Genomic DNA, 21714 nt, shown 5'->3' on the forward strand with positions numbered 1-21714 from the left:
ATGTAACTTGGTCCTTGGCTAGTACTAAAAAAGAAAGTCTAAAAACAAAATCACTGGCATGTAAAAATTCTTATTTTGTTCTTAAGTTTATCTCTTGTCATGTTTTTACATCAGCTGGCAAAGAAGCTGTGTGCAGTATTTGATACATGAGCATGCTTGCCTTCCATCCTGATGCACTCTTTGGATCTACACAACAACAGGGATGTGTTCAGGATTTGTGCCCTGCACCAAGAGAAGGTAGGAGCTTGTACAGAGACTGCCATGCCAGGAGTGCAGGGAAAGGAAATGCAGCCTCTGGACAGGGCCAGCCCCCTCCCACATTCTAAAGTGAGCCCTGGTGTTTGGGCAATATCCAATCCCTGATCTAAAGGATGTGTGATGTGTCCAGTTTATTTACCTTGGAGGGATAAAATGCTCAGCTGCACCTATGACAGTCTGAAAGTATTTCTTCAGGAGAGTCCTCTGATTCTTAGTCCTTGGAGCTTTTGAGTTGGTTTTTTCCCAGCTCTAACAGAATTGTAACCAGTAATGTTTATTTTCTCACCTTCTTGGCTGTCTTTTCGAGTCTTTTATTCCAGCTTTTTCTAAAGGTTTTGTAGTTTGTTGCTCCATTATGTGCAACATGGAGTGTGCAGTGGGAAACTAACTGTGAACATGAGGTAGTTTTTGTAGGAACATCTAGACTTGAGACTTGGATTTCTGTTTACACCTAAGGTCATTCTTGTGTTATTTGTATTTTTTATCTCTGACTTCTTCCTGTGCTCCAGCTCTGCTTCTCTCCTCTCATGCTGGGGTTGGCAATGAGACACTGTGCTAAGGCAGTTTAATTGCTGCTATTCATATCCTAATGATTTTTCTCTTATTTCTGAGATTACTCTGACCCGTTTATTGCTTTGTTCTTCTTTATATGACATTTATGGACAATGATGGACACTTAAAAAATGGACAACCATTGAAAATTTTCAAATGTCAGCCTGTTTCAAATACTATTTAACACTTCTAAAGTTCAAGCCGCTACTTGGCCTTTTCTTGCTTCCTCTTTAATGAAGACTGAAACTTCTTCATTCTGTTCCCAAAAGCAGAAGCATTTGATGTAGATTAACACTGACTCTACTTTTTAGACACCCTTCTTCATCCCACAGCAGACCATGTACAGGATCAAATGGCATCATTTTGATCAACTAAAATATTTGGAGATAAGCTGTCTGTGAACTGTCTTATGCTTTTGGCATTTCCATGGTAATATATGTGGAGGAGGAGAAAATCTGACTTATACATGTTTTCCCAGTCATGATTTGTCATTATAAGTGAAGACTCTTTTAGGTAATGTAGTCAACACAATTAAAGCTAAGAGGCAAGTTTGGCATAATCCCAGTTTTAGCCTTTCTGAAATATCATTTACACAGAGTGAGATTACATGAAGTTCTTAATTGCCAGGATTTATGAGGAAACATTTCAGTATGCACTGATATTTCACTATGTACACAATTAGTTGTGTATGATGCCATAATTGTGGTGTGTGTGTAACAGAGGGCAGAGTGTTTTTCTGGAATTTTTTGTGGAAAGTCTGGAGATTCTGTGTAATAGCACTGTCTTGTGCTATGGTTTAGATGGCTTTTATCTATCCACTAGAAGCTATTTCAGGATAAATTGACAACCTGCACTGTGTCTTTTTACTCAATCTCCTCTGTGTGCAGAGTGCCAGTAGTGTTTTCAGAGCAGCACTTATGATAAGGAAAAAGTAGGCATAAATGGGCTGCTAAGAATTTATTGGGAGTCCTCATTCTGTTGATCAGGAGCTCTGCCAACCCAGTGACTGCAGTGCCTGTTTAGTGAGCAGGTAGAGCCTTTTCTAGCAGAGTATTTCTCCTCCTCAGAGATAAAAAGGGTAGAATGAACAGGAGCTGAGACAGCTTGTCACTGCTGAATCTTGTCCTGACAGCTGCCTTAGCAGAATGCATTTGATAAACTGTGATTGACAAAATACTTGAAAACTGCAGCTTAAAACTGAATTTCTGGAGAGTGTGAAAGTAGACAGGATAAAGTAAGAATAGTCTTGTGAGCACACAGAGCTGTCATCACGCACATAGCTCTCTTTAAATTTGAAAAATAGAAAGCTGTAGGGAAACCTAGACTGTCCTAATATAATTATCAAGATCATTACTGAAATTGAGCCTTCATTTGAAGCTAGGTCCTGTGCTTGTTTACTACACAAAATCTAATGTAATTTAATTAAGTGGTAGACAAGGGGCAAAACAAGCAAGAAGAAAATCAGCTATGGATTGCTGTGAACCTTTGGAGTCCATACATAAATTTTGAAGTTTTATGGTCCATTTTCATACTAAGAAAGAATTGGCAGCAGTGGACCTGACCTTCCTGACTTTACATTTGTGGTCTGAGAACAATTAGTTTCCACTTACTGCAAATTAAGCTCATCATTTCCCAAAAAGAAAACCTTTTTAAGGCATCTTCTCCATGATTGGAAGCACTCAGTGGGCTCTTTTGCTTAGGTGGGTTTTCTGCTCTATTTCAAATCCATGTAATCTCCTTAATAGTCCATCTAAAATGTTATATGTTGTTCCACCAAACAGTGAAAATTAATTACATCACTCCTGTATAAACACTGGGATGATTTTCTAAGTCCTTCTGTGTATGTTCAGTTGCAAACAGAAGGGGAGTCACTGCCAGGACTGCTGGCTGCAGAGGGCTGTGGCAGTGAGCAGAGCACACACTCTGTGGGTTGGAGTCATTACACCACACTACCACTTGATGCATTCGTTGGTGTTTGTTCTATTTTTCATTTGCATTTAAATTCCTGTGAAGGAAAGATAAGATAGAGGTAAACAAATGATGTTTATTTGCTCTTCAGTTGAGCTCCTACTAGACATGTGACTTAGAGAGAGAAAACATTGGGGAAAAATGCCACGGCATCTTCTGCAAAGCATCACACCTCCATTCATTCTCCAGCAGACTTCAAAAGACACTTCCCTCAGGTTTTAATGAAAACATAAATCAACAGGGAGTAACTAAAAATACACTTAAAGTTAACAGGAAACTAGGTCAGTCACCACATGACTCAGTATTTGTAGCTTGGGTAAAACACATTGCAGTGTTTTTCACATCATAAATATCCTTCTGGTAGAAGAGAAAGTATTGTCTGTGTTTATTTCCTATCCCCTTTGAGTCAGGGGTGTAATGCTTTCTCTGTAACTGTGCACAGCATGAAGCTGTGATGTGTTTGGGTGTGTGTCTCTTGGCCAGGGCAGATTTTCTGCTTTTTGTACCAACTGGGCACTGAGGGCTCCATTCCATCAGGAAACAGATGAGTGTGTTTGCTGTCAGCCCCCGGTGTGTGCAGAGGGAAGCAGCTGCCATCACGTGTGAGGTAACATATGTTGATAGAGGAAAGAGCTGAATTAATCTGGGTTTTTTTCTGAGCATTACAGCCTCTTCCTGTGTTTTGTTATTCTGTTGGTGGTGCAAACCTAATTTTGATGGTTTTTAGAATGAGCAGAAAATACTGAACACAATGAACAGACAAGTACTGAAGTGATTGATTTCTGTATGGCAGTATAGTGAAGACAAAGATGTTAAAAATTTCCTGAATAATCTCACGATCTGAAGGGTAGGTGTGACCAGTAGAACTGGATAAATATTGAGGAGTTATGATGGGCTTTGATTTGTCTATTAAGATTCAGGAAAGTGATGTTAGTACAACAGTGGACAATCCTGTGAAAAGATATCCATGCAGTATTACAGTGATGCAAACAAACCTCTTCCTATAACAAAACTAGGAAGCAGTGGGAAGTTTATTCAAAGAAACCAGAAAATACTGACTCTGCCACTGTAGGAAGGTGTGGAAGGCCCATAAACATGGAACAATATGTTGAGTTCTCATTCTTTCCTTTAAAGAATTACACAGTTGAACTGCAGAAGGTAGTGAGATGACTTAGCCAAAGTATGGCATAGTTTCCTTGTGATGTATAACTTTAATATTCTTCAATGTAAAAACCACTGGTGACATGACTGGAGCCTTTGCTGCAGTGACTGACAAAAAAAATGTGAAAAAGGAATGATTGCTCACTGCCTTTTACCTGTATGGAAACTCTTCAGCATGAAATTAGCAAATGGCAGATCCAAAATGAGCAAAAATCCACCAGATACACATCCAGGGCTGCTTGTCCCTGGCCATTGTAAATACTAACAATTTACACTGGCTCGGAGCCAGGCTTGAGGAACTTCATGGAAGAAAAATCCAACTACAGCTGTTGAATAAAATCTTCAGGAAATTGGAGAGGCAAGCTCCTGGAGTTACAGAGGATATTCTCAAGTATTACTTTCATGTATTTATTCTAGTTTTATACTTTTCCCTGGGGTAGAGTAGTGATAAAATATCTTTGATATGATTCGCTACAGGTTGTACTTACATTCTTTATCAAAGAGTCCTGAGAATAGTTTTGTTTCAAAGCTATAGGTGATCTCATTATAGAGGCTGAAAAGATATTTGGTGAAGTTGGAGATGGAAATCTTGTTCTTCACATCTTTTTCCCCAGCAAAAACCACAGTGAAGCAGTAAGCTTGTCTTCTTGAGAGTTGTGTGTCAGTTCTTAGTTCTTCAAAATTGTTTACAGGCATAGATGACAAATAATATCTTACCAACTAAATTACTTCAAAACTGTAATTTGATTTTTTTTTACTAGTAAAACTTGCTGTAGAAAGACAAGAGAGATCAGTAAGTAAAAGGAGGTTTAAAGGTGGTTGAGGCTCATCAATTAATTAACTTGCCATAGCAATTTAAAAACAAACAATAATTCTTCATAGTGAAGAACATAAATGAATAATGAGGAAGGCAGATGCTGAAGTTATTACTTCAAGAGCTTTGTTTTGTTTTGTGAGGCACAGCTATTGCTAGTACACTGATCTCAATCACTTTCTTTGTGTTTTAGGAGCTTCCTTGGTTTTAAATGAGCAGTGAGCTACAGTGTTGGAGGCAGACAGGACGTTGTAGTGTCTGTGGAATATTCAGGTCGCTGGAAAAAAATCAAGAGCAGCTACCTTTTTGATTTTCCCTAATTCTACAATTGAAACAGGAAATTAGTATGGTCAAAAACTTTTACTGGTTGACTTATCCTTGCACTCTCAAGCTGAAAAATACATATCCCCCAATAAGGAGAAATAATACTTTTATGGAATTACTTCTAGGATTTAAGCTGATTTCAGTCTTCTCCATAAAGTTTTTATTTATGCAGTTTTGTGTGGTGCCAAAAGTGAGGAGAAGAAGCAGTGGGTGCTTTAATTGAGGTGCTGACTGGTTTTAGTACAGTGCATGTGGTCTGCTCTACATTTCATACATTGTACCTGACAGCTTCTGTTGTAAAGTTTCATTTATGTGAATTTTGTCACCAGATTTATGAAAGGATAACCAGTTTAGGGATTTAATTTTGTTTTTAACAGTAGAGTTACTGGTCGTTCCAGGTGTTAAGTTTTTGATCTAAAAACATAGTCATTGGCACAGGCTCAAGTCTTATTTATGAGAGGCTTGCATGGAAAAGGTATTAAAGAACGAGAAAGAAACCATAGAGAACCTTCAGTTGCTGCTTGAAGCTTTTCTTAATTTTTAATAAATTATTCCTATCAGAGTTGTGACTTGTATCTCCATAATTATTAAATCATGACTAGTAACTGAGTCATTGGTCTACATGGGGCTACTGAACCATTCCTAACAGCATGAAGTAATCGTTGTTGAATTGACCTTTACTTTAAAAGGCAAAGTAAAACCAGAAGGAAAAAGTGTTGGAAGTTTCAATTAGAGTTTTACTTTTTGTGTGAGTCAATGACCATGTAGAATTAAGAGGCAGTTATGAATATTTTAGACATTAGGGCTTGGCTGTTCAGGGGAGTTTGAGAAGATTTATCAAAATTACCAGATACAAAGTGGCATGATCTTAATGTGATATTGTGAAATTGATTGACACTCCTATGTAGACATAATCATTTGGACTTAATAGGGCTGTATTTAATTCTTTTGGGAGATAAGACTAATAGAAATCATTTAATTTGACTTAACTGAACCTAAATTTCAAGTAGATTTATTTAACTTTGACTTCATCGTTATAACAGACTTCTACCCAAAGAAATAGACACAGCTCTGCATTTTAAGTGCTGATCTGAATTATGCATGTCACTGTGATTCTTATGGTAGAAAGACCTCCCAATGCTTTTAGTGCTTCATAGGAAATGAAAACAAAACATGTAAGTACTTTTCATTTTAATTTCTGTGTTGTTGTCTCTAGTGTAGCTAAATGCTTGTTTTATTCTCTGTAAAAGGCAAGGGTGGTGCCCTTGGAAACCCAGCTCCTGGTACAGTCGATCTGCTGCTGGTCATACTGGTAACATTTAGGAAGTTTTAAATTGCAATGCAAGTAAAAACTTCTTCTGCCTCCTATTTTATAACCTTACCATTAGGCTGGGGAGAGGGGAAATGGTGTATTTGCTGTGAAGTTCATTGAGCTAAAATACGTTTTCAGATATCCTTCAACTGCACTGGAGCATTTTCCTTTGTAGCGTTTGCCAATTCTGCAGGAAGGTTGAGTGGTGTGTTAACATATTATTTTGTGGAAGTATACTCTTAAATATGACTTGTGAGTGTTTTGCATTGGAGAATAATTGTGCTTGAGAGCTGCCAGTGCACTCTGAAGGCAGAGCTTTTTGAGCCTAATTGAGTTGCTGAATGCACTTTGGAGGAGAGAAAACCGAACACAACTTTCACAAAAGACCAAACAAAACATTGGGTATAAAATGTGCAATAGAACATAATGGAGTAATACAGCAGAGAGTAATTCTGTCAAGACAATATGGGAAAAGAAAAATTGTGTGGCCTTTTTGTTGCAGAACAGTTCTTATTCCCATACCTTTGTGCACGACTTTTGTATTTCTGGGGTTTTTTCCTAACTGGAGGTGGTGTGCATAGAGGTTGAGAGCTGGTTGAGCACTCTCTGCCCACCAGGCATGGTCTGAAGTATTAGGGTAGAATGTGATGGGGAAAAAAATCCTGGTTTTGGGGGCAGAGTAGAGCCTTGACCTGTCTGGTACTGAGAAAGTCTTCTGTCACTTGCTATGGGCTTTCTCTTGTTCCTCACTCATCGTAATGATGAGCAATCATCATTAAGCAAATAAAGATGAAAATGCACTGAGATACCAGCAGAGGAGAAACTTCTGCTCACAGCAAATGGTCAGTAAAAAGGAAATCAGAGATATCTGGGACAGGTCTCAGCCACACAAGTGTGACAGGAAAGGAGCAAGGGTTTGTTACTGGATGTTTTTGTATAAATATAGGGAGGTGGGGAAAGCAGCTTGAGAAATTCAGACTATTTCTTTGCAAGGCTTTTTTTCAAGGTTTCTGAAGTGCTGCTTTAGAAAAATAAACCAGTTTTTTATTGTATATTGCTAGTAAAAATTGGGTTATGCCACTTTGATAAATAGAAGAGGAAAAATGAGAACAGAGCTTAGGAGGGTGTTTAGACTCTGGTCATATTTAATGTTCCACAGTCATTTTTTTAGATCTGTGTTGACTGAGAGACATAAGACTTATGGGTGGAGGAAGCAACTCTTAGAAAATGTAAGGAAGTGTTCATATGTACAAAAACCCTCAAACAACCCAAGAATAAACAGTGTGCTGTCATCTTACAGGGTGGAGCACATCTCACATGATAGCTTACCCAGCTTTTAGTGATGCCAGTTGGAACGTGCTAAACAGCCAAGTGCCAGAATACCTGTGAGCTAATAAGATTGGGAATTAATACTGCATAGCAGGAAGCTTCTATTTACTATGAAGGGGAGAATTTCCAAGGGAGAACACAGCTGGGGATGAGGGGAAAGGGGGGATGCTTGTCCCTGGATTGCTGGTGTCTGATAGGGACAGCTCAAAAGAGGGATTAGAACTAAGAGCAAGAGGATATTTGGATATTTACCAGCCTCTTTGCTGGGACAGAGACATGTCCTGTGGGGCCAGGTGTGCTCTGCACTGGGGTCCTGGGGAGCAGAACCTCTGGCTGCTGGTGTCCAGAGGTGCCTCCCTGTTGTGGGAGGGAATGGATTCCTCAGAGTGGCAGCTTCCCTGGGAGGGAATTTAAAGAAGTATTTAAAATATGGAGAAGGCAAGGAGCTGGTCCAAACTCTGTGTTCCTCATGGGAGGGCAGGTCAGGAGTAGCAGTGGCTGTTTTCTCAGTTTTCAAAAGGTGCTGCCAGGATTGATACTGGTATCAAAGATCACCTTAAAACTGGGGCTTGAGACAGCAAACTAAAAACTGCTGCTCACTCAGCTTTGAAAGGCAAGGGCAGAAAACAGGTTTCCTTCTCCCTGCCAGTTACTGTGGGAGGGGTTGTATTTTAAGAGAATGTATAGGAGGAGCACAGGAAATCCACACAGGTTTTACATTTCCAGATATAACTGTGGTGTCTGATAGGGACTAAAATTAACTTAATGTTCTAAAGATTTACTTACAAAAGATTTTCTTTTCCTAATTCTTGGTAAGGCCAAAGATGGTAGGTCATATTCTGCTCTTTCCTGCTGATAATTGCAAAAATCCATTACTGTCCCTTCAAGATGTTTTCTTATAAAAGGCTGTACTAAATCTGAATAAAAGCCTAATAAGTAGATTAGTTAGAAGAATAGTCCTCCTGAGGATGGTTGATTCCAAGTGTAGCTGCTAGAGATAACCCTAAATGCAATTATGTTTAACTCCCTGTGAGTGTCAAAGGAAGGTAATACCCATGGAGACTTCCCTTCAAATGACACTATTTTAAAGTGTCTGAACATTGAAATATTCTTTCCTTTGGGCATTGGTGACAGTTTTTTGTTTGTTTGTTTTTTAATTTTTTTGGGGAAACAGTGCTTGGCAACTTGAACTTGAGGCATCAGTTTCAGGTACTTCCCATAAAAAGAGGGATGGTTCAGCTTCTTGGGTGAGCAGTTTCTTGTCCTCATCTGTGTCCTTTATAAGGATAAAATATCCCAAGGTGGCCACAGGCAGGTGAAAGAGAAAATAGCAGATTCAGTAACATACACAAGCTTAAAGGGTAATGTGATAAAATGTCTATAGATGAATTGTTGATGGATTCATTCTGGTTTTCCTCATAAAAGAAATGGAAGCTAAAGCTTGTATTAAAACAGAAATAGAGACATTAAAGATTTTGAAACTTTTCATATTATGGGAGGGGTATAACAGAAATAGTGTAATTGCAAACTACTAAAATGGTTTAATTTAGCTGTTAGCACTGCCGAAGAATTGCACTGTATTTAAGAGTTTGGCTCCATTTTCACATAGAAAAAGAAAAGGAAAAAAGCTTAGCAAAACAATTCCATTACTTCCTCTTTGATATATTCCTGCATTTGCATGTGTTTAGTTATATTTCATTTCTCCTGTTTTTAAAATATGAAAATAATATCAACTTTTAATATTTTGTTTCGGGGAAAAATTGCTGGTAATACCAAAACAAGAGATTTGCAATAATTTTTAATTTACCAGCTTTTTACATTCATATCCACAGTGCTCTGCCCTTCACATTTCTTTGCTTGACTTTGTTGTTCTTTGAATTCTTTCTCAATAAGTATTCCTGAATTATTTTTTTCCTTTCTTGTTTTTAAATCAGAAGTCTGTACGATAAAAGTAAAGCTCAACTAATAAAATGTGAGCCAAAGTACCCAAAAATTTCTTATAATTGTACCTTAGCAAAATTTAACTGCATGCGGGGCAGGGTGACATTGAGCTGGTTCCCTAAATTCTGCCTGGGTTTTTTTTTTTTGTTTGTAACTTGTCCCTTGAAATTCCTTTCCCCCCAGAGGCAGAGATGTAAGAGTCAGGAGCTGTCATTCTTCCACATTATTGCACTTGAAGCAAAGCAGTTTTGCTCCTAACCAATAGTTAATTTGTTGCCCTGTGTGCAAAGTGGTTTGTTTTCTATTGTTTTGGTCAGCTCTTTTTTATTTGTGTCAATGTGTTGCCTTTTGTCTTTGTATATAAGAAATTGCTGTGTTTACAGAACCCATATTCACTGTTGATTTGTTTAGGTGTTGGGTGATAGGTTAAATTATTATCAATATTATGAAGGATTTGAACACCAGCTGCACCAAGTAAAATTATTTTCCAGTGAAAACTTACAGACAGTGAAAAAGAAGAATTAGAGTGACCATACATTAATTATTGGTCTTCTTGTCTTGCTGGTTTTTGCAAGGAAAATCATGTAAATAAATAAAAATAGGTTTTATATTTCCTGTTTACTCCATCTGAATGTTTTCCTAATGTTATTATGAAATTCAATAATACTTCTCAATTGATTTTGAGCTTTCCAAATGTAAGAGGAGTCCCTGATTATGTCATGTTTTCAAAATCCAGGATTATTTTAGTTCTTTTTTTTAGTCTAGGAGAGAGTAAATTCAAAAGTAAAGGGGTTTTTTTACTGTATTAAAATCTGTTTTGTTAAAGATGGAGACAGAAAAGAAAAAATAATCTCCTTTCAACAGTAGAGTTTCACTGGCTCCTGTCTAGTTGAGATGCAGCAGAATGAACTTGATTATGTTGAGAGTCAATGTAAAAGTCATAATGCTGCTGCAATAAACTTGTAAGAAATTATTATTACAGCTGAAAGTGTCCATTTTCCAAATTTATCTTAGGAGTCTGTTTTTAGGGGAAAAAAATTATCTTTTAACAGGGTGCAGTGATATGTATTTGACACATAGGAGTAATGGATAATGCACTGAAAATAAGTCAGTGTGAACTTAAGCAGCTCCTGTACAGCCTGTATGGAAACTCTGCTGGCCTTTGGGTCAAGTTCTACCCAAAGAGAGATTTTAGAGAGATTTTTATGCACTCGGGCCTTTTGGTGGTTTTTGATGCTGACAGTGGGTATATGGACAGCCTACAAAGCAAGATTGCACCAAACTACTGCTGCTCAATCTGCCTTTTTATGTCATTGATTACAAGATAAAGGAATTCTTAATCTCTAGGTAATGAAGAGTAATGTGTTTTACTGACTATTGAGGAATGCTTTGGGTGGGAGGAGGTGAAACCTTCGATTGGTCTGTTGTACCAAAGATGAATGGAATGGAAGGAAATAAAGAAGAGCCATCTCTAAAATGTTATTTGTTTTATTTCATTTAGATTTTCACACACACCTTTCTGAGAAATTGAAAGACAGACAGACAAGCTGGCAGCAGCTGGCTGAGACAAAGAACTCTCTAATACGTAAGGTTTTTATTTTGCTTAAACTGTGTTCCTTGTAAATTAGAACCTAGTTTAGAACTTGTGTGTTGTGCAATGCTTAATCTTGTTCTGTGTATGTTCTGCTTATTATGTGTTGTGGGATTTTGGTTGGTTGTTTGTTTTTTTCTTCCTGGGTATTTATATTCTGTTGAATAAACCTGATCTCTACTACTGATTTCTATCTCATTGTTCAGTATGACCTTCCTGGTTGGATTGAACTAATTTAGGGTTTTGTTTTTTTTTTTGGCTGAGTGGTGAAGGAGCTGTTCTCCCTGAGCTGATAGTGCCTTGTGGTATGGGGCTCATTCCATGAGAGGTGGAGAACTAAGACATGGAAGAGATGCCAGCTCTGAGTAGTCACAGGCACAATTTTAAACCAGAATTGTACCTGCACCTGTACTTTCACCAAGGCAATTGCTTATGTTGTATTCCATTGGTAAAGGTTTGCATGGGACAGAAGTTTCTGCAGAGATTCTCCAATCAAACTTTGGAGTGAAAGATTTAATGATGACTCTGTGCATCTTCAGTCTTGATTTGAATTCTTTTGATCTAAGAGCATGAGATTCAGCCACACTTGATGTGCCCCTGAGGTTTTGTATCTTAGGGGCTGTGCCAGTCAGGGAGTTGTGTAGGTTTTGGTGGGTTTGTAGGGAATTGTGCATTGCTAGCCAGGGGTTTTTGAAGCACCACTGTTCCCCACAGACACACACTTCTGCTTCTCTGAGAGTAAAACTCCTTTGGGAGGAAGAGGATGTTGGGGAAAAAACACCTGCAATGCACTTTTTTAGAAAAAGGAGAAGTTGCCAGACTGTAGTTATATAAATCAAAAGACATCTCCAGGAATTTCAGTACAAAGAGAATGATTTGGTGACATCTTCCTCTTGATATTTCTTGAATTCAGTAATTATTTTCATTAATTGGATATATACACTTATACTAACTACAGTGTCAGCTGCTTTTGATAAAGCCCTTTTTCCTTGACTGGGCAAACTTTACCTTGTGTTTGATTGCCTAAAGAGATGAAAGATGGGTTTTGTTATTTCCTTCTTTTCTTCCACTGCACCTCTGACCTGGTACATCCATGAAAGACACCTTTTTGTTTGGGCTCTTTTTTTAAGCACTTGAGTAAATGCTGTGCAGGATGAGGGCCCTAACCAGGGATACTGCTCTGCCTCCTTCATACTCAAATGAGACCTAAACCAAGGTTTTCTCATTACTCTCATTTTCTGCTGCACTTCTTTCCATAATTGCTTGATTTTTGGTAAAAAACTAGTGAATGGCATTTTTCTTTGAATCTCAAACAGTGTCTGGACAAATACTGGAACAGTTTTTTAAATCAGTTTTTGGAAAGGGCTGAGCATCTGTGAGCATTTCCTAGTCAGTGCAGCCCATGAGTGTTCAGTGTTTTCAAACAGCAGATAAGGACTGTTTGTTGTGTGTCCATGCTTCTTAGCAGACTGGGAGCCAGAGCTTTGGGTGGAGTAATTAAATTTCCATAGTGCTGATGTACAGTGCTAAAAACTGCCCAAGGTAGTGTGTGTATGGTTGGTAATGAAGATGAAATTAATAAAGAACAGAAATGGTTCTGTACAGATCTCTGCATTTTTGAAGCATTCATGATTATTGGTGTTGCAGGGGGATTTTGGCACAGGTGAAATGAGTGGGTTATGCTCTTTAGGCTGTACTAAATCTCAAAGAACAATGCTTGAATGCATTTTCCAGGATCACAGAAAGATTTTGCCTAACAAATTGCATCCATCTAAGCAATGTCCTCATTTGAAGCTTTGAGGCTTTTATAGAAACAAAATACTGTTTCTCTTTGGTTTGCTGTTTTTTCCTTGCAACCTGATACTCTTCCCAATTCATACACATTTGATTGATATATTGCTTTCACTTTTTGCTACGTGTTTGTTCAGAAATTAGGAAGAATGTGAAAATGTACTAATAACTACATCACAACTCAAAAATACTTGATAGTCTTAATGCTTGCTATGGGCTTGATTTAACATGCATTTAAGAAAAGAATTGAACTGAGATAAGCAGCAGGAGAGCAGTACCTTTTATGACTTTTGAGTCATATTTCTTGGACATGCTAAGTCTGATCTGAGTAGGGAAATCGTTTGTTGAGTGCTGTAAATGTGGTGAGAAAGGTGCAGTGAGTTTGCTGACCCAGATGTGCTGCCTGGTGATATCAGCCACATCTTTGATAATAATTCCAGGGACTTGACCAAAAGCAAGCTTTATCTCTGCTGCTTTTAAACAGTGCCATAGGATTTTCTACATCAATCTGGATGCTGCCAAAACCAGACAGATGGTACTAACCTTGGTTTAAAGCCTCAGCTGGCTGAGAATGCATCCAAATAGTGTTGCAAAGCTTTCAGTGTTGTGTCAACAGGAGAGGACTCTTTGTGTCACCATAAGAAGAGCCCTCAGACTTTGCATTTCAAAGGTACCCAGCTCTCATGCGTGCTCATCTAGAGCAGGGATTGCTTTGCAGTGCTCTAATAAAATGATGGGTTTCTTGATCTGCTCTGCCTTTGCTTTGCCAAGGTCAAAGATGCCACTGGTGCAGCCACAGAGAAGGAGATGAAGTGCTGAACATGGGTGTTAGAATGGTCAGTGGCTCAGAAATGCAGGCAGGAGGATTGTTGTCAGATGGGTGATCTGGCTCTGGAAGCAAAGAGAATAAAGTTGTCTTACAGAAAAAATATCTCCCCTCACTAGTATTTGAAGTAGTCCTAAATCTCACTGTTTCTGAGTACTCCTTTTCTGGAAGAAGAATTTTTAGTAGATTTAAAAAACTACAACAAAAAACCCACCCCAACCACTCCCAAAATCTCAAATCTATGTACAAAATTAGAATTTAGACTTAAAAACAAAATCCAACAAACAAAATAACCAGACCAGCCCTGGCTTCTTTTCAGAGCTGTAAAATAATGTAACAAAATTCCAGCTATTTATCAAAATAATGAATGTTTTTTAGGCATACCAGAAGGATGATGTTGAGTATGTATGTGTGTATATATATATAAAGAAATGTAAAAGTGTGCTGTTTGGGGTGTGATGTGAATGGGACACTGAAAGGCCTCATCAAGTGACAAAGGCAGAAGGGTCAGCTCCTGGTGTAGTGTGTGCAAGCCAGCCTGAACTTGAAGACTTGACAGTGAGGGAGAAAGGATGGAGTCAGTCAGACCCATTGCAGTGCACTAACAGGGGACTTTTAGGTTCAAATTCTAGTAGGTGTTCTTTCAAAACAACACAAGCCAGACCTGGGTTTATCATGGGATTTGAGCAGTGATTTCTTTAAATAGCCAAATCTGGGTTGTGCAATTACTCTTCATGCAACTGTTTTGTTAAGAAATGTCAGCTACAGAATGGAAACCACAGAGGCAAAAGTGTGTGATAAAATAGCAAAAATATAGGGAGTCCTGAGGGAGAAGTAAAACTCCTGCTGAAGAAAGAGTCCTAGAAGAAAACAGGCTGACAGTTCTACCAGGTGCCTCTTCTAGGAGCAGTGTTACAGAATTTGTCTGAGCAGCAGCAGTATTGGAAATAAAAGATTTGAAATTTGCTTAAGAAACCAGAAAAGAGGTCGTGTGCTGAAGGGCTGAGCTGCTGGCAAAACACTCGATCACCTCAGATCTACACAAATCAATCTCCTGTGTAATGCACCACGTCCTAAAAAGTGGGAGCTACAAACAGAATATGTTTTATTTTAAGGAGTCCTGTGACAGCTTATAAAAAGCATCTTTTGCACTTTTTGCATGAAGTTTCTACCTTAAAGATGCTGGTGAAATAGGTGACAATTTTTAACACAAGCAGTGACAAAATAAACACCATCTGCTAATGTTGGCTTATTCTATAGTCTTCTCATGCTGGGTGATTTTATTTCACCTTTTTTCAGAAATAGTTAATGACACATCTGCTGTGTGGTGGAGGTGCATTTTTGTGATTAAATGTGGACACAGGATCCGACAAAACAGCAGCAAAACTTTTCAGAAAACTGAAGAAAATATTAGTGCCATAAGGAGCTAACAAACTAACTGTGTTGATAGCTTTTTTTTTGACCTTGCTTATTGTTGGATCAAAAATTTCAAATATGTGTTTTGAAAGAACAAATATAATTTACGATGGAAAACCTCACATTTGGCCTTTATTTTGCCAAAGCAAAAGCCTTGCCACTGTGACATTCGTAGTCCTCCAAGCAAGCCTGGTTTTGTACCACATCTGTGAGTCTGGGGGTGTGGGGTCAGAGCAGCTTAGGGTGTCCTGGGGGATCAGGGTCACATTTGTTTACATAGGAGAATATATTTAAGGGACCATAATGTACAGTGGGACCTGGAGAACCAAATAATGAGGTTTAGCTCAAGGTCCAGTTGAATTCTGACAATAATTGTATATACGTGCAGAGGTGTTTGCTTGTATAGAGTGTGTCTGTATCCTCTGGAGCTCCATGAATCCATCTTCCTCCCAAGCACCGTGGTGGAGCCAAGTGTCATTGTCAGAGTCCCTGGTTTGGGCAGACCAAGTTGTGATTCCTGATGTTTTCTGTCAGGCTTTGCTTTCTTCCCTTTGGCAGAGCTCGGTGGTCCTGTGGGTTTGAAAATCCCTTTGGAGTGTCCCTGAAGAGCAATCTCTCCCCATCACCCCAGGATGTCCCAGTTTTCCCTCCTCAGCCAGCAAGGAGAATTCTTTGTGATGGGAATTCCGATTTAGCACCGTGCTGCAGAGGCATTAGCATAATGATCCGCGAAATTCCGAGCAATTAGGCTGTTAAACCTGTGTTTACCCTGCCAAATCGTATGTCCCGATGCTGTTATCAGCGTGAGTAGATTTTAATAAATCCAAATAACTAAATGTCTGCATCTCCACGTGGATGGGTGGATATTTAATTTTAATATTTAATATTTAATTTTAAGATTGAGATGGAAATTAAAGCCGTGGAAACCCTAAAAGGAAAATAAAAAACCCAATAACAAACTACATTTGGTCGTGTTGTTCTCTGGTAGGTGAAAAACCAGGATGGACTGCAAGAGACATGAATTCTGACTCTGTCTAAAAGTTTCAAGTGAAAACAAATTCATTGTCTTTCCTTCCCGGGCCACCAGGGTCTGTTTAATGGTATGAAATCCTTGTCCTCATTTTATGGTTTCATAAAACCACAGAAACTGTTATGTAAGTAAAGCTCTATACAGTCCAAGAGGAAAATTACACATGGAAAAAAAAAGCCAACATGCTATAAATATTTTTTTAAGGAATTGCTTGGAGTTCTGTTTGTTTTGTTTTGTTAAGCCTTGCTTTAGCTCCTGATCAACACTGGCTAAGAAAGTATTGATAGAAATATTGTTAAGGGTAAACATCTGTACCTGTAGGTATTGTTATACTTCAAACTTCATTCAATTTATTGTTTTACTAATGAATGTGTAGAAGTGCTGTGAAGTAGTATGTCATTAATGTTAATTGTTCTGATAAAAGAAAAAAAGAGCAATCTGACTCTTGATTTTTTTTTTGTCTTTACAGACTGCATAGTAATTAAAAATTGGAATGAGAATTCATGCAATTTGCTCAAGTACATTGAATAGTGAATATTTGAAGTCATCCCATGTTCCTTAGCAGTGATGAACAGATTTACATCCGTTAAATACTTCTATTACAAACCTTTTGGCTTGACCTCATCTGTGTAAACATTTCATTTATGAATTATCAAACCTCTTTGAAAGACAGCCTTATGTACGTGTATTATCATTTATGTTAATCAGAAACATTTTTCAAGCTGCTGTTCATGAAGTAAGGGTGAAAAATCCCTTGCTTATTCATACCCATATGTATGCTGTGAAACTTGAATAAGGAGGGGGATAACAAGGACTGATTTAAAATATAAATTAGGAGTATATTTTTTAGGCTCATGCCATATTTCCGTAGTTTAGATTTACTTCAATCCAGTGTTAAAGGTAAAAGTGTGGCAAGTCAGAACAGAGTTTTTTTGATAAATATCTTGCTTTTATAAAAACTCTTTTGTTTAGGTTAGGAACTGGAAGTGAAGGTGCTTTACTCCAATCTGGGTTTGCATCTGTGGCAAAACTTTTATAGCCTCTAACAGTTTCCATGATATATTACAGGGTATTTTAAATATGGAGAAGCAATGAGGAAATTATGACTGCACAGGATTTTGGACTATGTTGCTTGCAAACCCTTCTGCTTATTAAAGAATTTTACTTTGACAGTGCAAAACTGCACTCACAGATTGTCAGTGGAAGGCCAAGCATTTTGACAGAAATGAAGTCAGTGGTCTGATTGGATCTGGAGATTGACATCTGTTTGGGACATTAAGCAGAGGTGACAAGCTGACTCACATAGGCCACGTCTTGATATCCATTGCCTTTCTGGGATAAGTGAGCTCAGTGTTTGCAACCAATTTCAAAGCATTCCTCCTGTTGTTGAGACTTACAGACACAGCTGATGAAAGTTTTTCATGCTGCTTGAAAATTTAGTATTTGATCCTGCATAATTGTTTAGATTTTGAGTGATGGTTCAGCAGCATGAATGTGCTTCAGAGGGAATTTTCTGTAGTGCCTATGCTCAGTACCTGTCCATGCTTGATTTTACTTGGTTCCTTTTTTTATTTAGAATGAAAGATTTCTTAGTTAAAGTCTGGCACAGGAAATGCTGTGCTTCAAATCCCACATGGCCTGAACTACCTGGTCCCAATTAATGAAATATTGAATGTGGTGTTAATGCCAGGAGGGCCCTGAAAGGACTTACTGAAAATTACTGATATAATCCTTTTCTAAAGTGAAGCATGATTTTGATATGATTAAATAGCATGTGGAAGTGGGAAATTGAGTGTGTGGGAAAAGTAAATGAACTGCAGTGAGGAAAAAAAAAATAATCAGGTGCCTTGTTTCTCATTACAAACTAGAAATTTTCATTTCTTACCTATCCTGCCTGCAAAATCTCCCACCTTCGAGCCCTGTAGAATATTCATTTTTAAGGCAAAACTCTACTACTGCCCTCCCTTCTCTTTCCACTTGAAGGATGGTTGGTAATTCCTAAGATTAGTTGGAGATGTTTCCTCTGAGTCTGGGTTGCGAATTTGACTGTGTGTATCCTGTGATGAGATCACCCTTCAGATGAACATCTATTGGCTCTTTTTTCAGTAGTGAGAGCAGCTTGTGCACCCTCCCTGGCAGCTTCTTACACAGCACAGGCTGAACAGCCACGTGCTGAGGTTGAGCAATTGCCTGCTTCAGTCTCTGGAATTGACATTTTCAGAGCAATAAAAGGCATCTCTCCGTTTAGTCACCAGCACTCCTCATTGTCACAGAGAGCCTTATCAAAACAACAGCGCTGCACTTGCAGTCAGACTTCTTGTCTTGTACTCGTGGCAGCAAGGATTGAATCCCTTTTGGATCTGACTCAGAACTGGCTTCACTCTAGATTGGTTTCTGAACATTGTCTGATAGAAATTTTGTAAGGAACACGTGAGCTTCGTGTCTTACAGGCTGATATCAGCATTTTTGCAGTGAAGTTAGGCTTTGTATCAACAGTCTCTTGAATGCAGGAGGAAATTGAGACTAAACCAGGAAATCAAGGCCATCAGTGCCTTGGTTGTGCAGTACTGCTGCATGCAATAAAGGCTCTAAGGTGCAAATTCTGCAGAGGTAGAATTGAGATAAACATGTTTGGGGTAGATTTACGAATAAGATGGATTAGGATAGATTTAGATAAAGAAGATAGAGAGGACTGATGTGTTTTGTATTGATTTCTGCATTTTCTGAGTCACTTGTGTGATGTGCATTATTGGCATTCCATTCCAGGTGGCCCAGTGTAGTGTCAGGAACAAATGTCATGTGAGGCATGTGTACTTCCCAGAGTGCTTAATACAGTGCTGCTGCTGAGGTAATGAAGCAGTAATAATGTGAAAAGTACTGCAAATGTTAACAGTTACAAAAAAATGTAAATTATATTTGCCTTCCTTAACTGTGCTGTTTCGGATCTGTCCTTCCAAATCTGTGGTGACAGGAGAAATCAAATTGTCTTGAGGTTAAACGTGAAGTAAGAGAAATATCTCTTAGGTGTGGGTACACAGATACACAAATACTTATGGAGATCTGTGTAGACAATACTTCAAATCACTAAAAATCTAAGCACCTGAGCTGCTTCATGTGAATCAGGAAGTGTTATGTAAAAACAGCTGCTGCTGTTATACAATCTTCCTAGCTCTGTTTTCCTCATCAAATTAATACAGAAAAAAGTGGTTTTGTATGCTGAATATGTGCACGCAGCTGAATTCCTTGTTCAGCTTTTAATTAATTTAAATGAAGTTCTAAATTTGGTTCCCTGTCTAGGTTTATGCTTATGACCATTGTTTTACATGACAATCAAATTAGCATTTAGAAATTCCTTTTCCTTCATTGTTCTCAATATAGAAATACCTGCTTTAATTCTTCTTTAGTTCTTGCTTCTTTCTAACCTGAACCTGGTGTTCAGCTGTGCTGTGTGAGCCTGTGCACAGAGGAACCCTCCTTGCCTTACATGCTTAGAGCAGAGAAACAGGCACAACTCTGGAGCTGGTTCCACTTAATAGTGACAGAGGAACACCTATTTTAGTTGTGGAGCAAGGTGTAATACAGCTTCAGTTTTGTTTTTCAGCTATAAATGCTAAGAGTTCTATTCTAGTTTAATTTCTAATAGAAGAAGGTACAGAATGTAACTTTCTGAGTTCCCAGAAAGACTTAAACTTTTGAACCTGATCTCTGTCAGCTTTTCCCTTTCCTCCATAGTAACTGCATGTCTCCTTTTCCTCTGTATCTTGTATGTGGCAATTATTGCTGTCAGAGACATAAGGTAATTAAGCTGAATTTCATATTGAGGGATATGGGCTAAAAATAAATAAACAATGTGGTTTCATCATTTGCATCTTGATAAGCTCCAGCTGTCAAAAGTCGAGGTTATTTTTTTCTATTTCACCTTGCATTTTTTGACTCCCCAGTGACATCTCTAGCTGGGTGCTGCATGGCAGAGCCCAGCTGCTGCTCCTGTGCAGGCAGTGTCTCCCAGGCACAGGTTTGTGAGTGTCAGCAGTCCCTGGCTCTGGTTCAGTGAGTGGGTAATTCTCAGACATTAATTTGTTCAAGCAGTGTTTGAACCTATCAGCTTAAACGTAAATCACTTCTCAGGCGTGAGGCACCAGAAGGTGCAATTAAAGAGGCAGTAAAATTAGATTGGGTTTAAACTGTTGCTTTTTCATAACTGAAGGATGCAAACACAAAAGTTTTTACCCATTATGGGAAAAGGTTGCATGTCCAGAAATGCACTGAAGTCTTTTATGCTGAGTGTGCTTCCTAAAGAGAGCAAGAGAGTTGAGAACAATGGTTTTTTTCAATTTCTTAACATTTCTGATGTGTCCTTTCAGTTCTTTGATGAATATTATGAAAATGTAGAATTCAAATAAGATAGGCTCTTTAACAGGTGCACTGTTGAAGGTTGGATAGGAATATTCTCTGTGGTACTTCTTTGCTAGCTGAAAACCAGCATCAGTGTGTGCTGCAAGCACTCTGACATGAAAAACAGATTCCATTAAAGAAGAGCCAAGCTGTGGTTTTAGTGAATTTCTGTTTTTAAATATGAGATGTGCATGTCCTTTACGAATTGTTTATGCCCACCTCACAAAATCTGCTGCCTTTGCAGTGCTTTCCATTGCTCAGCATGGCTCACCTGGTCAAAGGCTGGAGTAGGGTGAGGAGATGTTGAGTGCTCCCAAATGCCCATGGAAGGGCAGGCAAAGGGCCCTGAACCTGCTCTGCAGAACGAGCCCTGCTCTGCTGAGTGACCATGACCAGCCACAGTGTGCAGGTAATCTATGATAAACACACACAAGATTTAAACTGACTGCTAAATGCACTCCAGCAGCTGTTTAATGTAATTTCTCCTTCAGTAAACTGAAGAATTTGTTGAAAAGGGGTGCAGCATACACTTTGTATTGGATTCCAATCAGCCAGTTAAGGCACTCAACAATTAATACTCTAGAGCTGAAAATTAATCAAAAGTGAACAGAACTGTGTTGAAAGAAACCAGTTTATGGATGGATGGAAAGAGTACTGAGGTGTTAGGATTTTTTAGTGTTTTTTTTTTCTTTTTGTTTGATTTGGGGGTTTTTGTTGTTGGGTTTTTTCCCCTGGGAATGTCACAGATGTGGTTCTTTTAGTTTAGTGCACAAGCAAAGCACATAAATCATTCTCTTGGCTGCTTTTAAGGACAGCAATGGCCCTTCCTGGATAGTGCTGCCTAAAGTAGCTTTATCTACACTGGTTTTTTGGTGCTCCAGAACCCTGGAAGCATAGGATATTGATCCTTGTGAGTCTTAACTACCTGCCAGATCTTAAGTTAATCCAAGATACTTTATTCCTGCAGCTGGGTCAGGATGGAGTTTTTCTTGGCAGAATTTTTTGT

At 38.5% G+C, this 21714-nt stretch overlaps 1 protein-coding gene across 13 annotated transcripts in view; it reads left to right on the top strand.

Annotated features, from left to right (window-relative positions):
- The window catches only part of TENM2 (teneurin transmembrane protein 2), a 612765-nt gene that overhangs the window by 312707 nt on the left and 278344 nt on the right, over window positions 1-21714 (top strand). For 3 of the 13 annotated variants that reach the window (XM_059860588.1, XM_059860592.1, XM_059860594.1), the window contains exon 2: window positions 11161-11244. The exons of 7 other annotated variants lie outside the window; for them this stretch is intronic. In XM_059860588.1, coding sequence (XP_059716571.1) covers window positions 11161-11244 — 84 coding nt within the window. Of the gene's footprint in view, window positions 1-114; window positions 238-11160; window positions 11245-21714 lie in introns of all 13 variants that reach the window. 3 more of the 13 variants (XM_059860587.1, XM_059860591.1, XM_059860589.1) reach the window with 2 other exon arrangements.

The sequence above is a fragment of the Haemorhous mexicanus genome, chromosome 15 (genome assembly GCF_027477595.1).
Source record: "Haemorhous mexicanus isolate bHaeMex1 chromosome 15, bHaeMex1.pri, whole genome shotgun sequence".
NCBI lineage: Eukaryota > Metazoa > Chordata > Aves > Passeriformes > Fringillidae > Haemorhous > Haemorhous mexicanus.